Below are 20448 nucleotides of genomic sequence, written 5' to 3' on the forward strand. Positions count from 1 at the left end.
CACACACACAAACACACACACAGTCACATGTGCAGGTACATCTAGGTCAAACTTGTTAAATGTTGACACAGGCACATCTTCTGTCCTTCGTTCCAACAAGTCAATTATCAAGAAAGATTACATATCCAAAGGCTCCAGGATTAATATGTTCGGTGGCTGGTTGACCATTTGCCATTTCAAAATGATTTCACCCTAAAGGGACACACGTGATTAGCATAATTAATGACTGGGACAGATAATTATACAGTAAAAAGTACTTTAGTCTCAGAGCAGTGTTAGATTAGTCTGGTGGACTCCTGTGGCACACAATAACATGATGTCCTGAGTGAAAAAACAATCAAAATTGATGAATAATGACACATACCTGACCTTTGGAGGACACAAATGGTCACTACACGTTCATAAATGGATCTGGCTGATATCGTTCATGACATTCTGTAATTGAGACGCTCACAGAGCCTCTGACGTTGTTTTGTTAATGATGCTGCACTGACATCTGCTGGCATCACTGTGTCATAGCAGGCCTTACGCATTTGGTGTTAGTTATTCAGACTTGATCACTCATAATGCCTTATTGACAAGCTTTTCTTTGTATTTTGCTTATCACTATTCCGATGCATGATTATACATTGATTTGGCTTTTGGGTAATTTTGCGTATTTATGCAGTACTTTAATTTATTGGTGACACCGATCTGGATATTGCAGTAATTAAACTATATACACACTCATTCATTTTTGTTTTTATCTGCATTTTTAACCCGAGTTAATACTGGTTAAAAAATGAAAAGCTGATGATATAATATACGAGTGAGACTCAAACTTGGCTACTTGGCTACACCATGTGACCTTAGCAAAGGTCACATGATGCGTGGCACGTGACTGTATCCGCCAAATTTGGATTGGACAGTGTGTTTTCCATCCCGTTTCCATGAACAACATCAGGCAGTAAACACACAAAACCCATTTATAAGAGCAAAAGCCTCTACGAAGATGGATTTGAAACACAGTGACGCAGTGGATAAGCATAAACGAAAGTCTTCTGAGAAGATGAAACAGGTTTGCTTTCACACATAACCCTGAAGTGTCTCCGCACAATAACAGAAATAAAACAGTGTTGTGAAGTTGTTTAAACATGCTGACATATGGCTACTATCATGTCTCTCATATTATAGCTTCTGTCTTCAGATGAATACACACATCGCGTTGGTTGTGGTGAGTAATAACATTTAGTGTCCATGTCCATGTCTGGTGGAGTAGACCAGAGGCGATACTTTGACAGTTATGTACAGGGATATAAGTACTGAGTACGGCAGTAAAGTGTTGGTTTATTATTGCAGCTGTTCTACGACTGATTACCGTCTGTGCTGTTGTTCCAGAGGCTGTGCTTTCCCATGCGTCTAATCTGACTAGGAAAGAAGTGCAAATATATAACAAAGCCTTAAAGGAGCTGATCGTGGCTGTGTCTAACCCCCTCGACCAGTAAGTCTTGTAAATGTTACGAAAGGTGTGTGAAAAGGCACGACTACGAGAAGGAAACATACTATGATACAGAATTTACAAAGACAAAACATGTTTTCTTCAGATTTGAGTGTGGTTTCCATGGAAGTGATGTGCTGAAACGAGAACACATGTCCTGCCTCCTTGAAGAAACGCATCATCTCTCTACAGAGACGGGTGCGTACGTGCTTGTGTATTTGTGTGCATTTGTGTGTGGGTGCTCAACGGACAGCTTAATTATGTAATTATGAACGCATAATACAGCTGACTATTTGATGTGACCGTAATACATCTAATCCTTCACTCCGTGATTCTCTCCCCAGATGTGACCCTGCCCTCTTGTGTGGATGGCAGCCAGGACTCTGAGCCCCAAGCAGGGAACACGCTGAATAGAAGTGCTGGTAGGCTCAAGTTGCTATCCAGCACATGCCAAACCTCTCCTTCAGATCTAGACAAAGTATGTCAAGAGATGATGACAATCTACGAACGGCTACAGGTGGGGATTAGCACTACCCTCCTTTGTGATTCTTCGTTTCTTTCTTTCTCAAGTATAATTTATTTTTGTAGGCCTTAATCACAGTTGCAGTCTCAAAGGGCTCCAAGGCAGAGACCTCAAAAGGCGGAATTCTTCCTTACCTCAATTCTCTCATTGGACCCTTAAGTTATACATTAACCAAAGCTTAAGTGTTGGCTGTGTCTTCACATTAGAGGCCTATTCAATGTATTAAAATAAAGTGTGTGTGTGTGTGTGCGTGTGCGTGTGTGTGTGTGTGAAGGCAGAGCGTGTGAGTCATCAGGAGTGGGAGAGGGAGCTGATGGAAAGAGAGGGGAGGCTGGAGGAGAGAGAGAGGAGGGTGGAGGAGGGAGAGAGGAGGGTGGAGGAGGGAGAGAGGAGGGTGGAGGAGGGAGAGAGGAGGGTGGAGGAGAGATCGGAGGCCCTGGGGAGGCTGAGCGGCATGGAGGAGGCGCTCAACTCCTGCATACTCTCTGTTCAGGAGGTAACGCGCACACACACACACACACACACACACACACACACACACACACACACACACACACACACACACACACACACACACACACACACACACACACACACACACACACACAGCTATCTCCATCCATATTCAGTACCTCGTAATCCCAAATGTTATAAACATACGGTAGAAAGTGGTTTCATGTTGACATGTGTCTGCATTACCAGAGACACCAGCGGGAGGTGTTGAAGCTTCAGCAGCTTCTCAAAGAGAGAACGGGGGAGATCAAGAGGATGAGTTCCAGCTTCAACGTTATGAAGAAGCTAAACAACAGCATGAAGGAACAGGTGGGGTCTGCTGCATGAATAAAGTCCCATTAAGTCATTGTGGGATAAGATAGAGAGTACTTTGGTGCTTGGCACGACTAACACCACATGAGGGCAGTCTCATGCAAGCTGCTACATGTACAGTACTTGACCAAAACACTAACAGGAGACTGCCTTCTGCGTAAGGATTATCAAAGAACATCATTCTGTTGCATTTTTTTAATGAAACAAAATAAAAACAGTGTTACTTTTAGAATATTTTCTTTTTGTATGATACTATACACCTTTCGCTCTGACTTTTATCACAGGCAATGGAACTCTCCGCAGAACACATTGTATTAGAGCGATATTCTTCTAAATAGTTTTGGAAGCTTCCATGAAAAATTCAGGTTTAATGAAAGTGATGTGATTCTTTAGCGCTCATCTCTTTTTCTCATATTTAGCTCAAGGAGCTTGGTGAACACAATACCAAGTTGGAAAGTCATTACAAGAGGGTACAGGGGAGACTCGAGAACCTACAGGTAATACCACACCACACCTTATTGAGGTTAAAGGGTTCGTCAACCCAAATCCGTCGTATGATCGTCAACATAGTTATGTATGGAATTTCGGCCCTGTTAATCCCTGTATTGTAAAATAAGTCAGTAATTCCCAGTTATCAGTCCCAGTACAACGGGAGTCAAATCCTATGTTTCGGACGTCTCTGCCAACCAGTTTGTGTACATTCCACCCTGCTCCCTCTGCTTTTTGAAAGGCACAGAAAAGCGCCTTTTCTTATGCGCTATGTCCTCATTACTAAGGGTTACCGGCGGTGAGGTCTGTCTGGATGTGTGGAGCTCCCTCTGGGCTGTGGTTGATGTTGATGTCCGTGTCCGAGAGAGTTAAGCTTCTCGGGCACTTCTATGTAATGCCACGGATATTTACGTCTGCACCCGAGAGAGAGTTACAATCTTCAGACACTTATAGTAAAGTGCGTGTATGCCATACACAACAGTGCTCATTATAACAATCCTACACAACGACGACTACTTAAAAAGTACAACAAAAGGTGGGTGAGCCATAACCATGGAGATAACACGCCCCACTCAACCCAATCCTCAACCCAAAACGCATTGTATTAAATCTCATAGTGTCGAATTGAGCTGAAACAGGGGGTTCACTTAAACTTTAAAGCCCTAGTGTGGTGGTCCCCAGCACGGAGGGGTGACCCGACTTTGGGTCGCTGATCAGCATCTCGGTTCCTAGGAGATTGCTCACTTACAGATTATTTTATGATACATTTTTGAAAAACAATAAAATATTCCTGTATATATACAGGAATATTTTATTGTATATATATGAACGAAACGCCTCATGATTATTAAACACAAGTGAACTTCTACTCATCGGTTATTTGGTTTGTGCATTGATTCCACTGGGATATTGATTTATGGACAAGTGCTGATATAGTTAAAACAATGCGTGGAACAGCAGATTCAGGTTTTATTCACAAGGATTCTCAGATGTCAAAAAGGGGACCCGGGCAAACAGGTCGGCGACGTCCATATTTCAATGTCTTTATGGTTCCCCCAGGGGGCAGTGCCTCTACTAGTTGGTCTTGATTAACAAGTGGATAAGCATACAGATTTCATTGATTCACAAACGTTTCACTTCTTTTTCTTACTGCGACTATTATTATTTATTTACTCATCGTCATTGGTTAATTGTGCTTTTCCTTAGCGAAAATATGATCCTGGCTTGGTCGAGAAGGCCCGGCTGAATGTGTGTGCGAAGGCGACCCAGTCGAGACGGGAGAAAAGTGGCGCCTCTAGTAAACCAACAAACAAGGTATGTGTCTACTGGATGTTGAGCAGGCCGCCTGTAGCTCTGCTCCCCTGAGTTTATTATGTATGGACGTAACTTAGTGAGGAACTGCTATTTAAAACAGTGGGATTGGACGTAATTAGAGCTACTTGGACTCGTTTAGTTGTAACGTGTTTGCACGGGTCATTTACTCTGGCCCAACCCACATGTGTACACATGTGTTTTTACACACGTCACACACAGACACCCATACACAGGTTGCTGTGTGAGTTCGGGTTAGCTTGGCTGCGGATAACCGTAACCCTTGAAATAATCTTTAATTGGTTCCTGGATTTAGAAAGTCTGCATTTATTATGTCCGTATGCAACATAGTGACTCGTGTTGAATGAAGAAGTTTAGTATGAATGAAGTGATCATAAGAGAAACAAATCCAAAGCTTTGTCTCACCATGTTCCTAATGGTTGATTGCATGAAAGATATATACAAAATGTTTATTATTGATTTGTTTTTACTATTTTATTACTATGATATTAATATTTATAAAAATATATATCCCTTTTTTTTTTTGAATAGAATCAATTGAAGAAGATGACAAAATCCAAAAAAAAGATTGCCACCCAAATCATGGACTATGGCCTGTTTGACCTCCTCTTCCTCCTCTTCCTCCTCCTCCTCCACTCCTTTAGGGCCCCATGAGGCCTTCCTCCCCTTCGCTCCTAGCCCTGCTTTTGGACTGGCTGCTGGAGACACAGACCTTCTCTTTAGTAGCCCCACGCCATGAGACAGCCAGCGAGCCCCAGTGTCTTCCCCCGCAAGTCCTGCTCACCGACCGATGCCTCCAGGTATCAGTTTGGCTTTTGTTGTTGTTTAGGTTTTGGTTTATAGTCGAATGAGGATATGAAGCTTGGGAATCCCCCGGTTGTCGTTTGAAAGATGCTAAATTATAGATGGCACCAGCCGGTCGGGTGGCGCGTGTGGGTGGGGGGGGGGGGTTTACATCCGAAGGCTTTAAGAGTTAGTGGTGGTGATGGTGAATGTAGTGAAGGTTAGTGCATCAGAATTGCATCACTCAAACAAAAGTCTTCCCTGCTCGTGGGCAGACCATCCTTAATAGTTGTATTGAGATGGTATTACCGTGATGCATTTTTATCCACATTGACTGGGATGGTTCCATTATACCACAAAAACTAGGATGCACCTTATTTTAGGGGAACTTTTGTACTTCCTCCAATATTGATGGCATGCTTTGATTGTTCAACCTCTCTCATCAGTCCGTTTGAATGAAAGTGTCTGCTGCTTGATAAATAAATGTATTATTGGCATGCACATCAATAGACAGTGGGGGAAGGGGGGGGGGGGAAGGGGGGGGGGGAAGGTGAGTTCCTCCCGGAACTTGTCTGACCACATTATTAATGAGTGAACACACGTGGTGTGTATGCTCTCCGGTAATGATCCGGATGAGCCTTGATTCATCTGTTCTCTATGTTCTTTTTGCCCCAGATGTTACCTCTGTTGGCAGATCAACTCCAACGGACGTCCTTATCAGATCCTCCCCTGCTGCTCTGCGTCCTCCGCCTCGTCTACTGGGGTCTGAGACACCTGGACAGCAGCCCACAGGTGAGGAGGGGTTTTTGTTGACCTCGAGGGGGGGAATGGTATCTGTTAAAGACAGGCCACTGCCAAACTTTAGAAATGTAGAGATGTGGTGGAATTTAGAAAGCCCTTTGATATATTATGTCTACTGTAAATGTTTGCACTTACTACTGCAAAGAAAGACACATACAAGTGCTTAAATACCAAGTGCTGGCTTATGTGTAAAGAGTAAAATGTTGGTTACCACTGATTTCATGCAAAAACAAAACTCCACTGTCTGCACTATCTCATTTCGAAAAAAGCCATAGAAGTATATTTGTCATACAAGGTTTGGTCTTTATTTCACAATCACATAGAAAAAATACTTGAAACAAACCACATGTTAAAAAAAAGAAAGAAATACAACAAACCCTTTTGTATCTGTTTGCATTTCATGTGGGGAATGCTAATTCATGCTAATCGGCATTATCCCATATTTTCTGGCTGGGAATTGGACAGAATCCACATATTAAAACATACTCACTTGCTCCGTGTGGCTTTGGTTAGAAATGCATCCAGACCGACTGTTTGGTTGATCACGACCATGCAGGCCTGATATCTTCATCGTCATCATCACTGGGAATTGGAATATGGCTAAGTTGAGTAGTGGGTCACTGGGAATCCTGCTACTGCCATCATTGGCGGTTTCTGAGCCTAAGCTCCATTCATAACAACAGCTCACTTTGTGGTCCTCTGTTAGCTAACCACTTGCCACACGCCATAACTTGGTTTCCAAACCCCAATGCCTGACATGGTCCCCTAGTACGCAGTGTTTGTGTTTCTGGCCCCGTAGGATTGTAAGCTTCAATCAAATCAATTCCCAAGTCTGAACACAAACACATAACTAGAGCAGGATGAATCCCACCTGTGAAGTCCTTCACCACTCCGAGGGAAGGTCAAACACCATAAGATGAATGAAGAGGATTATTTTCTCCAGAGCCTTTTAGTAGATCTTGTAAGTGTTTTAAAGCACTGGTTTTATTGGCTCCATTATCCTTTATCCAAGACTTTAAACAAGAGTTTAAAAGTCAACATGTGTGCTTTACTTTTATGTTGGAATAAAAAAACGTCTGGACTTGGTTGCCTTCGACAAACATGGCTTCTAGTTTTATGATCCAATCGTTGCGTTTCCATTATGGCCGCACTTTAAGTCAACGCATTTAGCCCATCGCTTTTTGTATTAAAAACCACTAACTAGCAAAAATATATTTTTTAAAGATATGACTGAGTCTCTTTCTCATTGAAGCGTCGTGGACGAACCTCAACGTCCCCTCTCTTCTAAAACCTTTCCCCTTGGGCCTTGCTCAGCGCGGGGCCTTGTCCTCCACCCTGCGGCGAATAGGTGCGCAGGTGTCTGCACACCCGCCCGAGGAAAAGGACAGCGGAGACGGGGTCCTGCCTGGTTCCCGTGGCAACAGCGGTCCAGCACACGGGGGGAGTGTGCTCCATCACAGCCCCTGTCCGCACACGCGTGTCCTCTCCGCCCTCATTGTTCTACACACCGTCACCCAAGGTAGGAGTCTCCACAGCATGCTTTAGAACCCTCTTGTCACTATATAAATGAATACAGGCCGATGTCTCTGCTGTAATCTATAAGATAGTAAGTTATAATTCTTTACTCTTATCTTATGACGGATGATTCCCCGCTTTGATATTTTTTGTTTTCCTTTTGTTTCTCAAAGACTCCAGATTGAACTGAATCAACTCAACTCTTAAGCAGTTCAGCCAAATAGACCCTTATCAAAGAGGCGACATTATGGGATAAACACAGGTGTCACTTATAACACTCATTCTGGATGGGTCTCCTTTTATGTAACAGGGCACTGTTGGTAGCCTAGTGAAGAGGGCTGGTAGCTCCGCCCAGGTACATGAGAGGAACAGACCATAATTAGTCCTACAACGACTCCTCTGTAAAGGTTCAAGGATAAAGGATCAAGGTTCTATTAGCACCTGCACTCGTAATGGTTTGGTAGAGAGAATCTACGTATTTAACGGCAATAACCAGCCGATAACCAGCTGAAGTGTCAACATACAGTTAACACATTTATTATCAGTGAAAAACCTATTTAGTGGGAACACTATCATGGGCTCATCAGAAGTTCCGCAGTGAAATCAATATTTTCTACGACACCTCAAGTTCGATTTTTGAGGTAATGGGGATGCAGGGTAAAAAAAAAGGAAAAAGAACAAACCTGTCAGACTAGCCTCGTACCATGTGTGTTCATCGATCAACAAGGACCGACATGTGCTCGAAAGGAAAGGTGTGTGTGTGTGTGTGTGTGTGTGTGTGTGTGTGTGTGTGTGTGTGTGTGTGTGTGTGTGTGTGTGTGTGTGTGTGTGTGTGTGTGTGTGTGTGTGTGTGTGAGAAACGTTCGGCTCCCATTCGGCTCCCTAGCTATACTGTAAACCTCAGTTCCCGCTGATTCTAACGAGCGCATTATGATGCATCTCTGCCAAGCGGACCCCCTTCCTCGCCTTCCCGGGGTCTCCGTGGTCCCATCTCTAGAAAAGCCCTTTCATCCCCTCGCCCTCAAGCCGGCCTGGCTCACCATTCCCAGGCTGACGTCAAGCTGGATGGAGAGGGTTCCCACGCCCATGACAGTGTTTTCCATCATCTTTAATGGGTTGCTTTTTATTTTTTTTATCGAGAGAGACGCAACTCATCTAACAAGAATAATGTGCTTTCATCCAATGTAAAAACACTCACATCTGGGCAACTCGGCTCCAAGGAGAACGCTGTTGAGATGATCTGAGATGAGTGGTGACGAGGTGCTTCAGGGCTCGGATGATGTACGGAGGGCAGGCCAGGCGTTATGGCTCCCAGGATTCGTGGAGGAACAGATTTTGTGAGCTGACAATGTAGTCCAGACAACGTTGGGAACCAAAGGGAAAATATACCATGTTTACGAATTCACGCAAATGTGTGCATGTGATCAATCGAGATGAAAGTCTCCCCACTATTGCACTCCCAACACACCGGCACCATTACACTATGGATGTGTAAGTCTCCCCCCAATTCCCAACAAAAGCCTCCTTTGTGTACACTAAGGGTCTGCCTTGTCCCTTCCCTGCAGCTGACCTGCTGGCTCAGGCGCTGGGCGGCCTCCGCAGCCAGCTGAGGAGCGAGGGAAGCCGGGGTCTGTTCCTGCAGTACGGGGGCCTGGGGGTCCTGCTTCGTCTCCTGGGGGCCAGCTGCAGAGGAGGCCTGCATGGGCCCGTAGATATCCTGATGCAGCTGTCCGCACCGTCCCGTGAGTCTATGCACACACAGCCCCATCAGTACAGCTCGAGCTCTGCCTCATCAAGCCGGATGCTAACCTGGAAGTGGTTTCCTCAGAACTGTAGGGTTATGCTGCAATCATTTAGCTTCATTAAAGAGATTTATGTGGCCCAGAGGTTTTACAACTTTATTTATCAGCAACAATCAACATATTTATAGCAAACACTATGCAACAAATAGTTGTTTATTACGTCGTAATTATAGCAATTAAAGATTTTGCTATATATATATATATATATATATATATATATATATATATATATATATAAAATACTTTCAATTTACAGTCATTAAAGTGTTTGAGCTCATCGAACATGGCAACATCATCTGTATCCATCAGAATATACTTGCCTTCATTAACATGTTAATCCATGTTAATCTCTTTTTTGACCTTGGTAGCACGTTAAAACAAACAAATTACATCACCTCCAATTTTTGGCTTATAAAATAATTTCCAGATACTTATTTTGCACATGGTTCTACTGTGGATTGTTTTAGTGCTCAGTCTTGTACCTTTTCCACAACATGTTTTACAACCTGTACAAGGTTGTTAATCTTCAGCTACTGCCTATATAATATATTATGTAGCACCACAGACGTATATAAAGTCTCTACTAGCAGCAGCTAAGGTAATCCATGTAAAATCATAACATGTGGCAGTTTCCAATGCCAACCTGATATCTACAGTTCTTTTGATTGTGGTATTTTTCTACATTTCATGTGCAGTAGGGCTCCGATGATAAGTCAATCAACAGAAATGTGTATAATTTTTAACAATTGATTAATCGTTTGAGTAATTTATTTCCAGTCAAGTAAAAGAAATGCTTCAGACACTGAATCATTAGGGTCATGGATCATTATATAATTAACGTAAGGAAATCATTTAGTTTGCCTTGCTGCTTGTGAGATAAAGCAATTTGAGTCCAATGTTTACTTTGGACTCAACTTGGATGGGCATTTACCAATATTTGTGACAATTTATAGACCCAATGATGATCTAAAATAAGAATGAATGATTAATAAGCTAGGAAAATCATTATTAGTCACAGCCCTAATGGTCAATGCAATAATGCCATTCAGGATTGGTCTCCAACACCACCACAGTACGGTACTACTGTACAGGTATCTGAGTAAACACGCTTGAGCTACCTCTCAGACTGTGGCACAGAGCAGACACCCGGGCCCCCTGGGGGGGGGGGGGGGGGGGGGGGAGTGTTGGAGAGGGGGCACACAGGCCAAGCGAGTTCATTGGCACGCAAGACCTTGAGTGTCGTGAAGCACGCCGCTGGGGCTCATTTAAAACCCATAAAAATAAACGCTATAATGAACTTGCAGCCGCATGGAAAGTGGGTCCTGGCCAGAGTGCACTGGCAGCTTTTCTATCCACAGGGTTTATGGGCCGTGGTTTTATTATCACAATTCATGCGGTGCGAGGGCCAGCACCTCATTGGATTCGCAACACGGCCACATGTGCAGAAGTGACGGCCTGCCCGAGCCAGCCGTCAGTCCACCAGAGAGAGTTCACCACTGTCCAGATGAAGGATGTCTAGGTCTGTCTTTGGGTAAATCCTGAGCCCTCTGCACCGACGTGGCCGTGTGTCCAGCCTGGACAGTTTATATGCATACTGTGTATCTAGGTGGGTAGGATGAAGAGGAGGCATGTTGCTCTGTTGGCCTTGAGTCCTGGGTTTTTGCGAGCGAGTCAGCATCTTGCTGATTTGCTCGTTCAGAAGTTCACACGGGAATGTCATTTCATTCAACAATAAAATCGAATATGGACATACTTCCTGTACCTTGTAAATAATGATGGCCCATTGAACACATGGTGGGACCATGTGTTCAATTGTTCAGGTGTTGCCCCTTCTTGCAGCTCTTTCATATAACCCCAACACAGCTCTGCTCACTGTCCACCTCCACCCTCCACTATTTCTCGGTTCTCTGGGTTGTAAATCAATACTTGTGGAAGGCCAGCCGTGCCTCACGTTCTCCACCCTTTCCCATCAAGGGTTAAACCCTGATTGGAGGCTCAGATACAAAGAGGTACAAGTCGCTGGGGGAAAAAAATGAACGTATCCGGGCAGTGTCCAGATTTGGAGTCTTGACAGGAGGTCCGTGCTACCTACAAAGCCCCCGTCATCTGCATTTGTCTTGGAACATGTGTCCGAAAAGGGCAACGCACATGGAGGTTGTGACGAGCAAGCAGCAGAGCCAGGCCCTGAACAACTCTTTGTTGAAACAGCCGGGGGGGCCACGCGAACGGGCCTGTGAAGTGGGATACGGTCTTACAGGAAGCCTTGGCTCTCATTAAACCATCATTGTCTGGGATGAGGTGTACAATCTCGGGTCATTGATGGGGGGGCTGTTGCCGGAATTCACGATTTCACCAATCGGTGACCTCTGACGGTCATGTTTTCCACTGAGCGCGATCAAAGGATTCCTTCTCACGTCGTTGGAATGAACAGCAACTCAAATAGAGGAGGTATTAGCGCAAGACAGATGGTGACCTACCGAATCTGATTCCTTGACTGTGAAATCGTACAAGGGGTTATATTGTATTATTATATTGTATTATTAATGGATTGAATAGATGTCACATCACTTTCATATTGACTGAGCACACACTTCTATGCAAAGGTGACAGTGATTTCAGATACAGGTTATTGAGGAAGTAGGGGTTATGCCTATTGCCCAAGGATGCTCAGGTAGGCTGCAGACATGTGGGAATCAAACCCAGAACCTTTTTAGAAGAAAAATCAAATCACTTCTTAGACTTCTCTTTCCTTAAAACTATTCATGTTTGGTTATATATGTTGGTGATATATGTTATGTTGGTGCCACACAAGCAGGGCAGCTGCCATTCAAATCATACCAACATTTCAAGATATCCTTATTTGAGAACTAGTTGAAGCAGGAATGGAACTTTAGCAAAAGCAAAGTTGATCCTGACAAGGAGCAGCTTTGTGTGCGTGCGTGCGTGTGTGTGTGTGTGTGTGTGTGTGTGTGTGTGTGTGTGTGTGTGTGTGTGTGTGTGTGTGTGTGTGTGTGTGTGTGTGTGTGTGTGTGTGTGTGTGTGTGTGTGTGTGTGGGATGGAATTCACTTCAGAAGGCTCCACATTTGCTTTTATTGACTGAAAGAATGTGATACGTCTGCCATCTGTGTGCCCTTTTTATTTGTTGGGTCCGTTTCATCTCCTTTAGGGATATTGTGTGATCCCAATTAGTTTAAGAAGGCCAGTTTCAATGTTGACAATATGGAGACATATTCAAGTTATCAAAGAATGGCTTTGACCAGTATCCATAATCGTTTTTGTGTGTGCGTGTGTGTGTGTCTGTGTGTGTATGTGTCGGTGTGTGTGTTTGTGTTTGGGAGAGGCATAAGATCAGAACAATTATTCATATTTTAACGACCAACCACCAAATAAACAAGAAATGCCGGTGTCCATCAATCACAATGCAGCTTATTACGTTATTTGCACAGAACTCCTGCTGACATCATCTCACATGCATCCATCTCACGATCAGAAGAGAGAATGCAGAGATGCAGAACACAGACAGAGGCTTAGGAAAGTATTCAGACTCCGTAATAAATCGACACAACGATAAGCAGTACCCACAATATATATATATATATTTTTTTTAATTGCCTTTGGTTTTCAGACCAAATGTGCCTCCTGTTTTATATCAACGGTTGTTTGTTGAGGAGGTCTCACCAGTGGAGCGCTACTGAGAAGGAGGGCAGGAAGTGCATAAATGTTAAATGTTGAGATCATTTCTTGGAGGTTGATGGTGTGTTCAAGCCTAATTGTTGAATGATATGATGCTGTCGAGCAAGGTTAATAAGGATGTTTTTCTGGTTGATGCAACACATCCTAAGCATTGTGATTTGAGAGCTTTTTCACTGAAAAATGAAAGCATCACCCTGTCAAAGACTAGATGACAGTTTTCCTTTTCATTTTTTGATCCCAAACGTTAACAGCTGAACAGGAAAAGTGATATGACTCCAGGCTTTTGAAGGCTTTCATCTTTGTTGTAATATGAGGTCTGCAGTACAAGGTCATTTACTGTCTACTGATGATGGCGAGTAATTTGTGTGATATTGTGTGATATATCACACAGAGAAGGACAATTTTAGTAATTTTTAAATTATTTAATTATCTTCAGTGTGTATTGGCCAATCTGATTTGTCTTGACACGATTGCGATACAGCCTACGCATAGCATGCACGCAAACTCACAGCCAGACACAAGAGCTCCTTCCAATTCAAGAGCAGCTTTTTCTTTAATGACATAGAAAAGAAAGATTAGAAAGAAAATAAAACTGAAACCTATTTTCTAAATACTTCCGTATTGTGTTGTAATGCAAGCTGCATTGATTATTGCATTGTTTATAGAAAGTCATATTTGTGACAAGCTTTCTCTCTAATAAAATATTCGATGAGTTAATTAGCAAACTCTGAGTCGTATATGTATACACATATTTTTGAGAATCACACATGGAAATGTACATAAAGAAATTGTTGCATCGATAATCGCTTTAGAATCAAATCGTTGACCTCATAATCAGAATTGAATCGAATCGTGAGGTGCCAAGAGATTCCCCCCTAGTTTTAACTAAATGGATAGATTCCGACTATTTGGGTCCACACCGTTTACAGAAAACGAGTACTACTGCTTGGCGTTCTCCATTTCACTTCCTGCCCTCCATCTGAAGAGCCCACTGATGGATAAATGCTCCCTCATTTCTGTGTATATCAGACCAACTATGATGCTATGAAATCCGATGCTCTCTGCAGACCCCTGTGATCAAATACACCCTTTACACAAGCGTCATCGCTCGTAAGGCGTTGTTCATAACACTGATTATGGCTCTGCTGGGAGTGAATAGGGAAAGGCCTACAACCTTGCCTTTGTAATTCACCCTGTTCCTTTTTGATACTTCAAAAAGCCTTCCAAACCACTTGCAGGCCCTGCTGAAAACCCTAAACATGCCCTCTAATAGAGAAAATACCAGATTTATTTACCTTTGTGACTTTGGCGTCTGAATTACGGGTAGCAGACTAAACTACTGAAGATAACAGAACAGTGCTGATGCTTTGGCACACATGAGTGAAACACCTGCCTACCTACTCAATGCTAAGGTTGGGGGGCTACATCTGTGTTTACCCTGCCAGGACAGCTCTGTGAGAAGGCTTGAATGTGTGTTATCTTCACCCGAACTCCAGGCCTCATCCATTGTTTAAATATGTGTACCATGTGTGTACCGTAAAGGCTTCCTGGATCCCTTCCTGGACGCCTGCAGCTGTGCTGACTTCTTCTCGACCATCTCCAAGCTCCTTCAACAGCCACCTCTTGATCTACGTCTGCTGGAGAAGCTGTCCATCCTGCTCCAGAAGCTGTCAAACATCAGGTGAGTTGTAGAGCTCTTGGTCTGTGCAATGTACTCCTAGCGTGCCTGGTTCCTGCCCATGAATCCCACACCGTTTTTTATTTGGTTCTTGGATTCAGGGTCTGGTGTCGGTTGTTGCTTGAGTGGTACTTCGGCTTGGAGTGAGATTACACTAAAACAATCAGCGTCTTGTAGGCGAAGCTTAAAAAATACATGCTGCTGCTAGCATCCGTGGAAGTTTGCTTTTAAGGTGTTTTTTTTTATTTAATTGATTCTGCTATTGAGGCCTTTTTGAGAAAATGTCTGGATATATCGGCAAAAGAATCAACAGCAAAGAGCACCGTCACTTGTGGAATTATTATCTGCCTTTCGATGGGTTGAATCTTGAAGCAACCCAGCCCATTCTCCGGCTCAGACACAAGGGACTTCAGACTGAATTATCGATTGAGATGGATTCAGGATGATTATCCGGCTAAATCATAGCAGCCTTTCAGACCATGAGCACGCGAAGCCACCCGCTCCACGGGACATTTTTTAAAAGCATGCACATTGGAACGTAATTCAATCTATTCAACTGTTCTCTCCGTCTTTATGGTGCTCGCTCAGGGGGAACCGCCGACTGTTTGAGCGCTCCTCCCTGCGCCTCCTGCTGCAGGAGATGCAGCGCACCACCGAGCCGTCCTGCAGCTTCCTCCGCATCAACCTGGGCTCCATACTGCTCAACCTCACGTGAGGCGGCCCGGGAGCCACCGCTGACTGAAGTAGTAGGAGGATGCCTTAAAGGGGACATGTTATGCCACCAGGTGTGAGTGTGATTAGCCTTACAAAACCTTCCAAATATCTGCCCCATATGACATCACTAGTGGGCGTGTCCACCTAGATCTGTGCTGGGTAGATCAATCTACCAGCCTACCCGGTGGACTGAAGTAAACGTTGCTGATCTATCCAGCACAGATCTAGGTGGACACGCCCACTTGTGATGTCATATGGGGCAGATTTTCGAAATGGCTTGTAAGGCTAATCCCACTCACACCTCGTGGTATAATATGTCCCCTTTAACACACGTGGCGCTGACCTGGACAGGCAGTGTTGTCCACTGCCATCCCGTGCACTCTCAAGGCTACAATAGGCAGCGCTGTTAACCTTGACTTACAGTCACATCGACAAAGCAACCGTATTTATTCGATCATACTTTTTTACGATTTTTTTAATAGCATTATTTTCATTGTAGTTGGTTTTAGGGGTTTGGTACGAAACAAACTGATCCGGTGCCTTTGTTAGGTTTCAAACAAATACAAAGGCCCGAGCATTTAGCTCAGGGTTAATGGGCGTCTCGTGGGCTTCAGAGACGCCCATTACGGCTCGAAACGCAAACTAAAAGAACTGGATGACTCTATGGATGGACCATGTTGTGATTGTTAGCGTCCATGTGGTTCGCGTTAGCTGGGCTTTTTCATTTGTTTTCGATTGTCCTCACTCAGTATGTGGGTGGGAGCGTTGGTCTCAGGAAAAGGCCTTACTTGTTAGGAGGACACCCAAGGATCAAACCCATCAGGGCTGATTTTGAACAGTCGGAGAAAAGACTCCCGGGAGAGTGCTCCAGTTGCCGGTGCAGAACGGCATGCAGAACTAACTTCCGAGCCAGGTTCTGAGTGTTCTGTAGGGATCTGTCCGCCGCATCTCGTGCCCCTTTTTCAAAATCTCACAACGAGAGGGTGAAGGAGACTACGTGGACTTAGCTTGCCACAGTTTCATTTGGTTCCGCCTTCGACAACCTGTCATGTACATTGAGGTTGTTCGATCATTTGGGCTTGGGTCATTTGGGTAATTGACGGGTTAAGAAAGTTTGATATCATAATTATTCATGGTAGTTGGAAATGATAACTAAACAATGAAGAAAATCTCAGATGCCTTTGTGTCACTAAAACTGGCCTTTTGAGCCATCAAAGTTAATATAAACTTGGTTGTCATCCGATCTGAAGGAAGACAACAGACAAATATGGTTCTGTTTTATCTCTAAATATCTTTCGTTTGCTTGTAATTCCAAACGGTGTGCAGAAGTAACAGAGCCTTATTTGAATACTTAGCGTTGTTGGCTGAAGCATGCTAACATCTTCCTCGGGTTTGTTGACTGTTAACTGACTAAGTTCGGTAAAAAAGAGAATGTCTAACTTTTATAAATCTTTCATAAGAAAATGAATAAATCGATTTAAAACATGTTTCACCTTGTTTTGTCAATTACTGCATTTATGCATGAGTTTTATTTGATTCATTGTTCTGAAAAAAAAAATATATATTTGCTCTGGTCGGAAAAAGGTTTTTCTTTGCACAACTGGAAACAGCCTGCATATCCAACAACCATAAAATAGGATTTATAATAACCCACTAAACACACATTTAACCTAACTTGGCGGATTAAAATGTCTTCTACATTTGGATGATGAACATTTATGTGGGAAAGACGATCAAGAATCTCACAATAATTGTGGGATTATAAAGAAAAAAAAGGAAAGGCCCGGAACATTGCCTTTGTTATTTCCTTTGTACCCTTTTTATGTTAAAAAAACAAACTTCCAAGCCACTTGCATGTCCGGTGGAAACCCCAACCAGGCCCTCTAATAAAGTAAATACAGATTTATTTACTTTCTTGACTTTGACGTCTTGCCTGCAGTGAATGTCGTTTCTGCTCTGCGTTAAGTAACGCACTGATCCTGTCCTGGCCCAGGTCTGCACAGCATCACTCCACTGCTGAGATTGTACCCTTCTCTGGATTTACGTGGAGGGCTTTTTGCAGTGGACCAGAAACTCTGGACATCTTGGGAAAGATTCATTTTCCTCCCCATCCCCACCCACCACATGCTCCAGTCTAGCTGGTAGAGCTCATTAAAATCGTATTCAAGCAAGTGTGTGTGTGTGTGTGTGTGTGTGTGTGTGTGTGTGTGTGTGTGTGTGTGTGTGTGTGTGTGTGTGTGTGTGTGTGTGTGTGTGTGTGTGTGTGTGTGTGTGTGTGTGTGTGTAATTGGCTGTTCACTTTAGCCAGACCCGTCAGATTATTATTTTTTTGATACATTATACACATTTATATCATCATCGATCATCCACATCAGCCATTTATGTGATGCAAAGTTGAAGGCAATGTATAAAGTTGCAGATAGATGCCATGGGTGTACGTCTGGTGTGCAAACATCCAAGCTAAGTGTTTAGTTTCAAAAGGGTTTGGTCGTTAGAGTCTGAATCCTAAGTGATTAATTGCTCAACATGATATAATTGCAAACCTCAAGATTGTAAACTTAGGTTTAATTATAAGCTTCATTCTTCCTTTCTGCCTTGTTCAGGTTTTTTCTTCCAGCGAGGATCAGGTTTATCAGCCTAACTCTGATGTTACAAACACGAGTTTTGGTGGATTTTAGGATTTCCCTCCAATATGGTTACGATTTTGAAGCGGAACGGAAATGGCTGTTATTGATGCCTAATTAAACACCCACATATTTTCATGCTGAGGAAATAAACAAAATACAGCTTCCAACGACAAAGGAAGCAAACATCATCAGAAGCACCTCACACATGCTTTAACCCGTAAAGTCCTGGTGAGCTGAGAAGCCAATATGCATTGTGTTTCTATCTTTTCTCACCAAGACGACTGCTTCAGATCACTGAATAGCAGAGGCAAAACGACATATTTTATCTGTGAGAAAAACGTATTGAAGTCAACATCATTTTAAATTCTAATCAATTATTTCTCCCAAAAAAAAAAAAAAATGTAATTGCTCTCAAAACTCTAGTTGGAGTTGCAATCTTGTAAGTATATTTGACCTTGGTCTGACTGCTGCTCGTGCAGTCAAATACGTTTGTACAGGTGCAGAGGAAGGCTGCTGTGTGTGTGTGTGTGGGGATGTGTCTGTCTATGTCTGTCTGTCTGTGTATATCGGTGTCTTTGTCTGCCTGTATCTCTGTCTGTATGTGTGCTTATTTCTGTCTGTCCGTCTCTGTGTGTGCGTGTGTGCGTGGGGGTCTGTCTGTCAATGTTGGTGTGTCAATGTCTGTGTGTCTCTCTCTACCTGTGTGTCTGTGTGTGTATATATGTGTCTGTGTATCTCTGTTTGTATGCGTGTGTGTCTGTGTGTGTGTATTTCTGGCTGTCTGTCTGTCTTTGTGTGTGTGTGTGCGTGTGTGTCTGTGTTTGTGCCTGCATGAGAGGCTGTAAAGGTGTAAGAGGTAGTCCAGTGTCAAACGGGTGTCAGCTATTAGGTTGAATTAGCCGCCCCGTTAGCCTGAATGTAGGAGCCAGGCAGGAGGGCACTCCTTGCCCGGAGGTCTCTGCTCCTCACTATCGTTTCATCTCTGTCATCAACAGTATGCCAAGTCAAGCACTTAAGACTCAAAGAATGGACCCTGAGGTCACACACACACACACACACACACACACACACACACACACACACACACACCGTCTCCCGCTTTCACTCTCTGCATGTCTGTTTGTGTGGGTGTGTGGGTGTAGCTGAATCGCCCTGTGAACAGAGGCTCCATTTAAGAAGGCTTATCTGAGGCAGAGGTGAGTGTCTGTGTAACCTAATGAGAGAGAGAGAGAGAGAGCGAGGGAGAGAGAGCGAGGGAGAGAGAGCGAGGGAGAGAGACAGAGGCATCAGCCAAGTCGTGCCCCAGAGCTGCATGGCAACCACCTCCCTCGCCTGACAGACCTTTTCTCTCCAGGACTTAAGATCCCATGCCAGCACACACAGATACAGCTAACCTTGGCAATCTTGGCGCACACACACAGACACACACATGAAAGGTGAGAGTGCTATGCAGAGTACCGATTACCCTTGTGACAACCGCTTTTTGAAATGCCTGATGTCATGCTGTTTGGGGTGAAGAGGGGTTTGAGGTGAGGAATGGGACAATACAATGGGGTAATTCTGCAAGGGCTCAGACAGTATACTATTCAATCATGTGGGGGGTGCCACACAGTCTAGTGGCTAGGGGTGTCTCATCCGGGTTTGAACCCTCCAGAATCACCTTGGTCTGATTTCGCCATAGGTCATCTTAAACACCACCGTCTCCTCAAAGACTCAATGATAAATCGTTAATCTACAGGAGCAGGTCAAGTGCCCAAGTGTGCACAAAGAATTGGCCGACAGCAATCAAACACATGAAATGAAATGAGAGGTTGGGATTATTAAATTGGAACTCAAGGAGAACACGTGTAATGGTGCTGGCAAGCGGTCTCCTCTGCCAGCTCTGGTAACATGAGCGCTGACTGTCACATTTGAAGAACAAACACGTTCTTCAATTGGGACTCTTACAACGTTTGCTGGGTTATTGAACCAGAGGAGTGTGGCTTCAAGGGGCAGCTCAGAGGCTTCCTGCACTTTGACGTTGGTAGCATGAGCTCATGAAACGTGGCCATTTGGGTGATTTTTGATTGGGTGGGCTCCTTGGTTATGTTTTATCATTATTGACAGTCAATACAATTATAGTGGTAAATACAATTACTCTAACTCTTAAAACTGTTAGAGTAAAGGGTGACGTAAAAGGTTTATTCTG

General features: G+C 43.7%; 1 protein-coding gene across 3 annotated transcripts; it reads left to right on the forward strand.

Moving 5' to 3' along the window:
- The first annotated feature begins 884 nt into the window (after nucleotides 1-884).
- On the forward strand, nucleotides 885-15651 carry LOC132448529 (coiled-coil domain-containing protein 138-like). 3 transcript variants are annotated; one of them, XM_060039923.1, is made up of 15 exons: nucleotides 885-1057; nucleotides 1174-1213; nucleotides 1378-1480; nucleotides 1584-1675; nucleotides 1822-1994; nucleotides 2275-2496; nucleotides 2703-2822; nucleotides 3245-3322; nucleotides 4521-4628; nucleotides 5291-5446; nucleotides 6105-6221; nucleotides 7545-7749; nucleotides 9311-9487; nucleotides 14784-14922; nucleotides 15508-15651. In XM_060039923.1, the coding sequence occupies exons 1-15, from the start codon at nucleotides 992-994 to the stop codon at nucleotides 15632-15634; spliced, it is 1923 nt and encodes a 640-aa protein (XP_059895906.1). In that variant the 5' UTR covers nucleotides 885-991; the 3' UTR covers nucleotides 15635-15651. The 3 variants fall into 3 exon arrangements, with proteins under 3 accessions (XP_059895906.1, XP_059895905.1, XP_059895907.1); XM_060039922.1 differs by having other exon boundaries at nucleotides 886-1057; nucleotides 1339-1480; XM_060039924.1 differs by lacking the exons at nucleotides 885-1057; nucleotides 1174-1213; nucleotides 1378-1480 and having other exon boundaries at nucleotides 1614-1675; nucleotides 1822-1899.
- The last annotated feature ends 4797 nt before the right edge of the window (nucleotides 15652-20448 follow it).

Source organism: Gadus macrocephalus, chromosome 20, assembly GCF_031168955.1.
Source record: "Gadus macrocephalus chromosome 20, ASM3116895v1".
Lineage (NCBI taxonomy): Eukaryota > Metazoa > Chordata > Actinopteri > Gadiformes > Gadidae > Gadus > Gadus macrocephalus.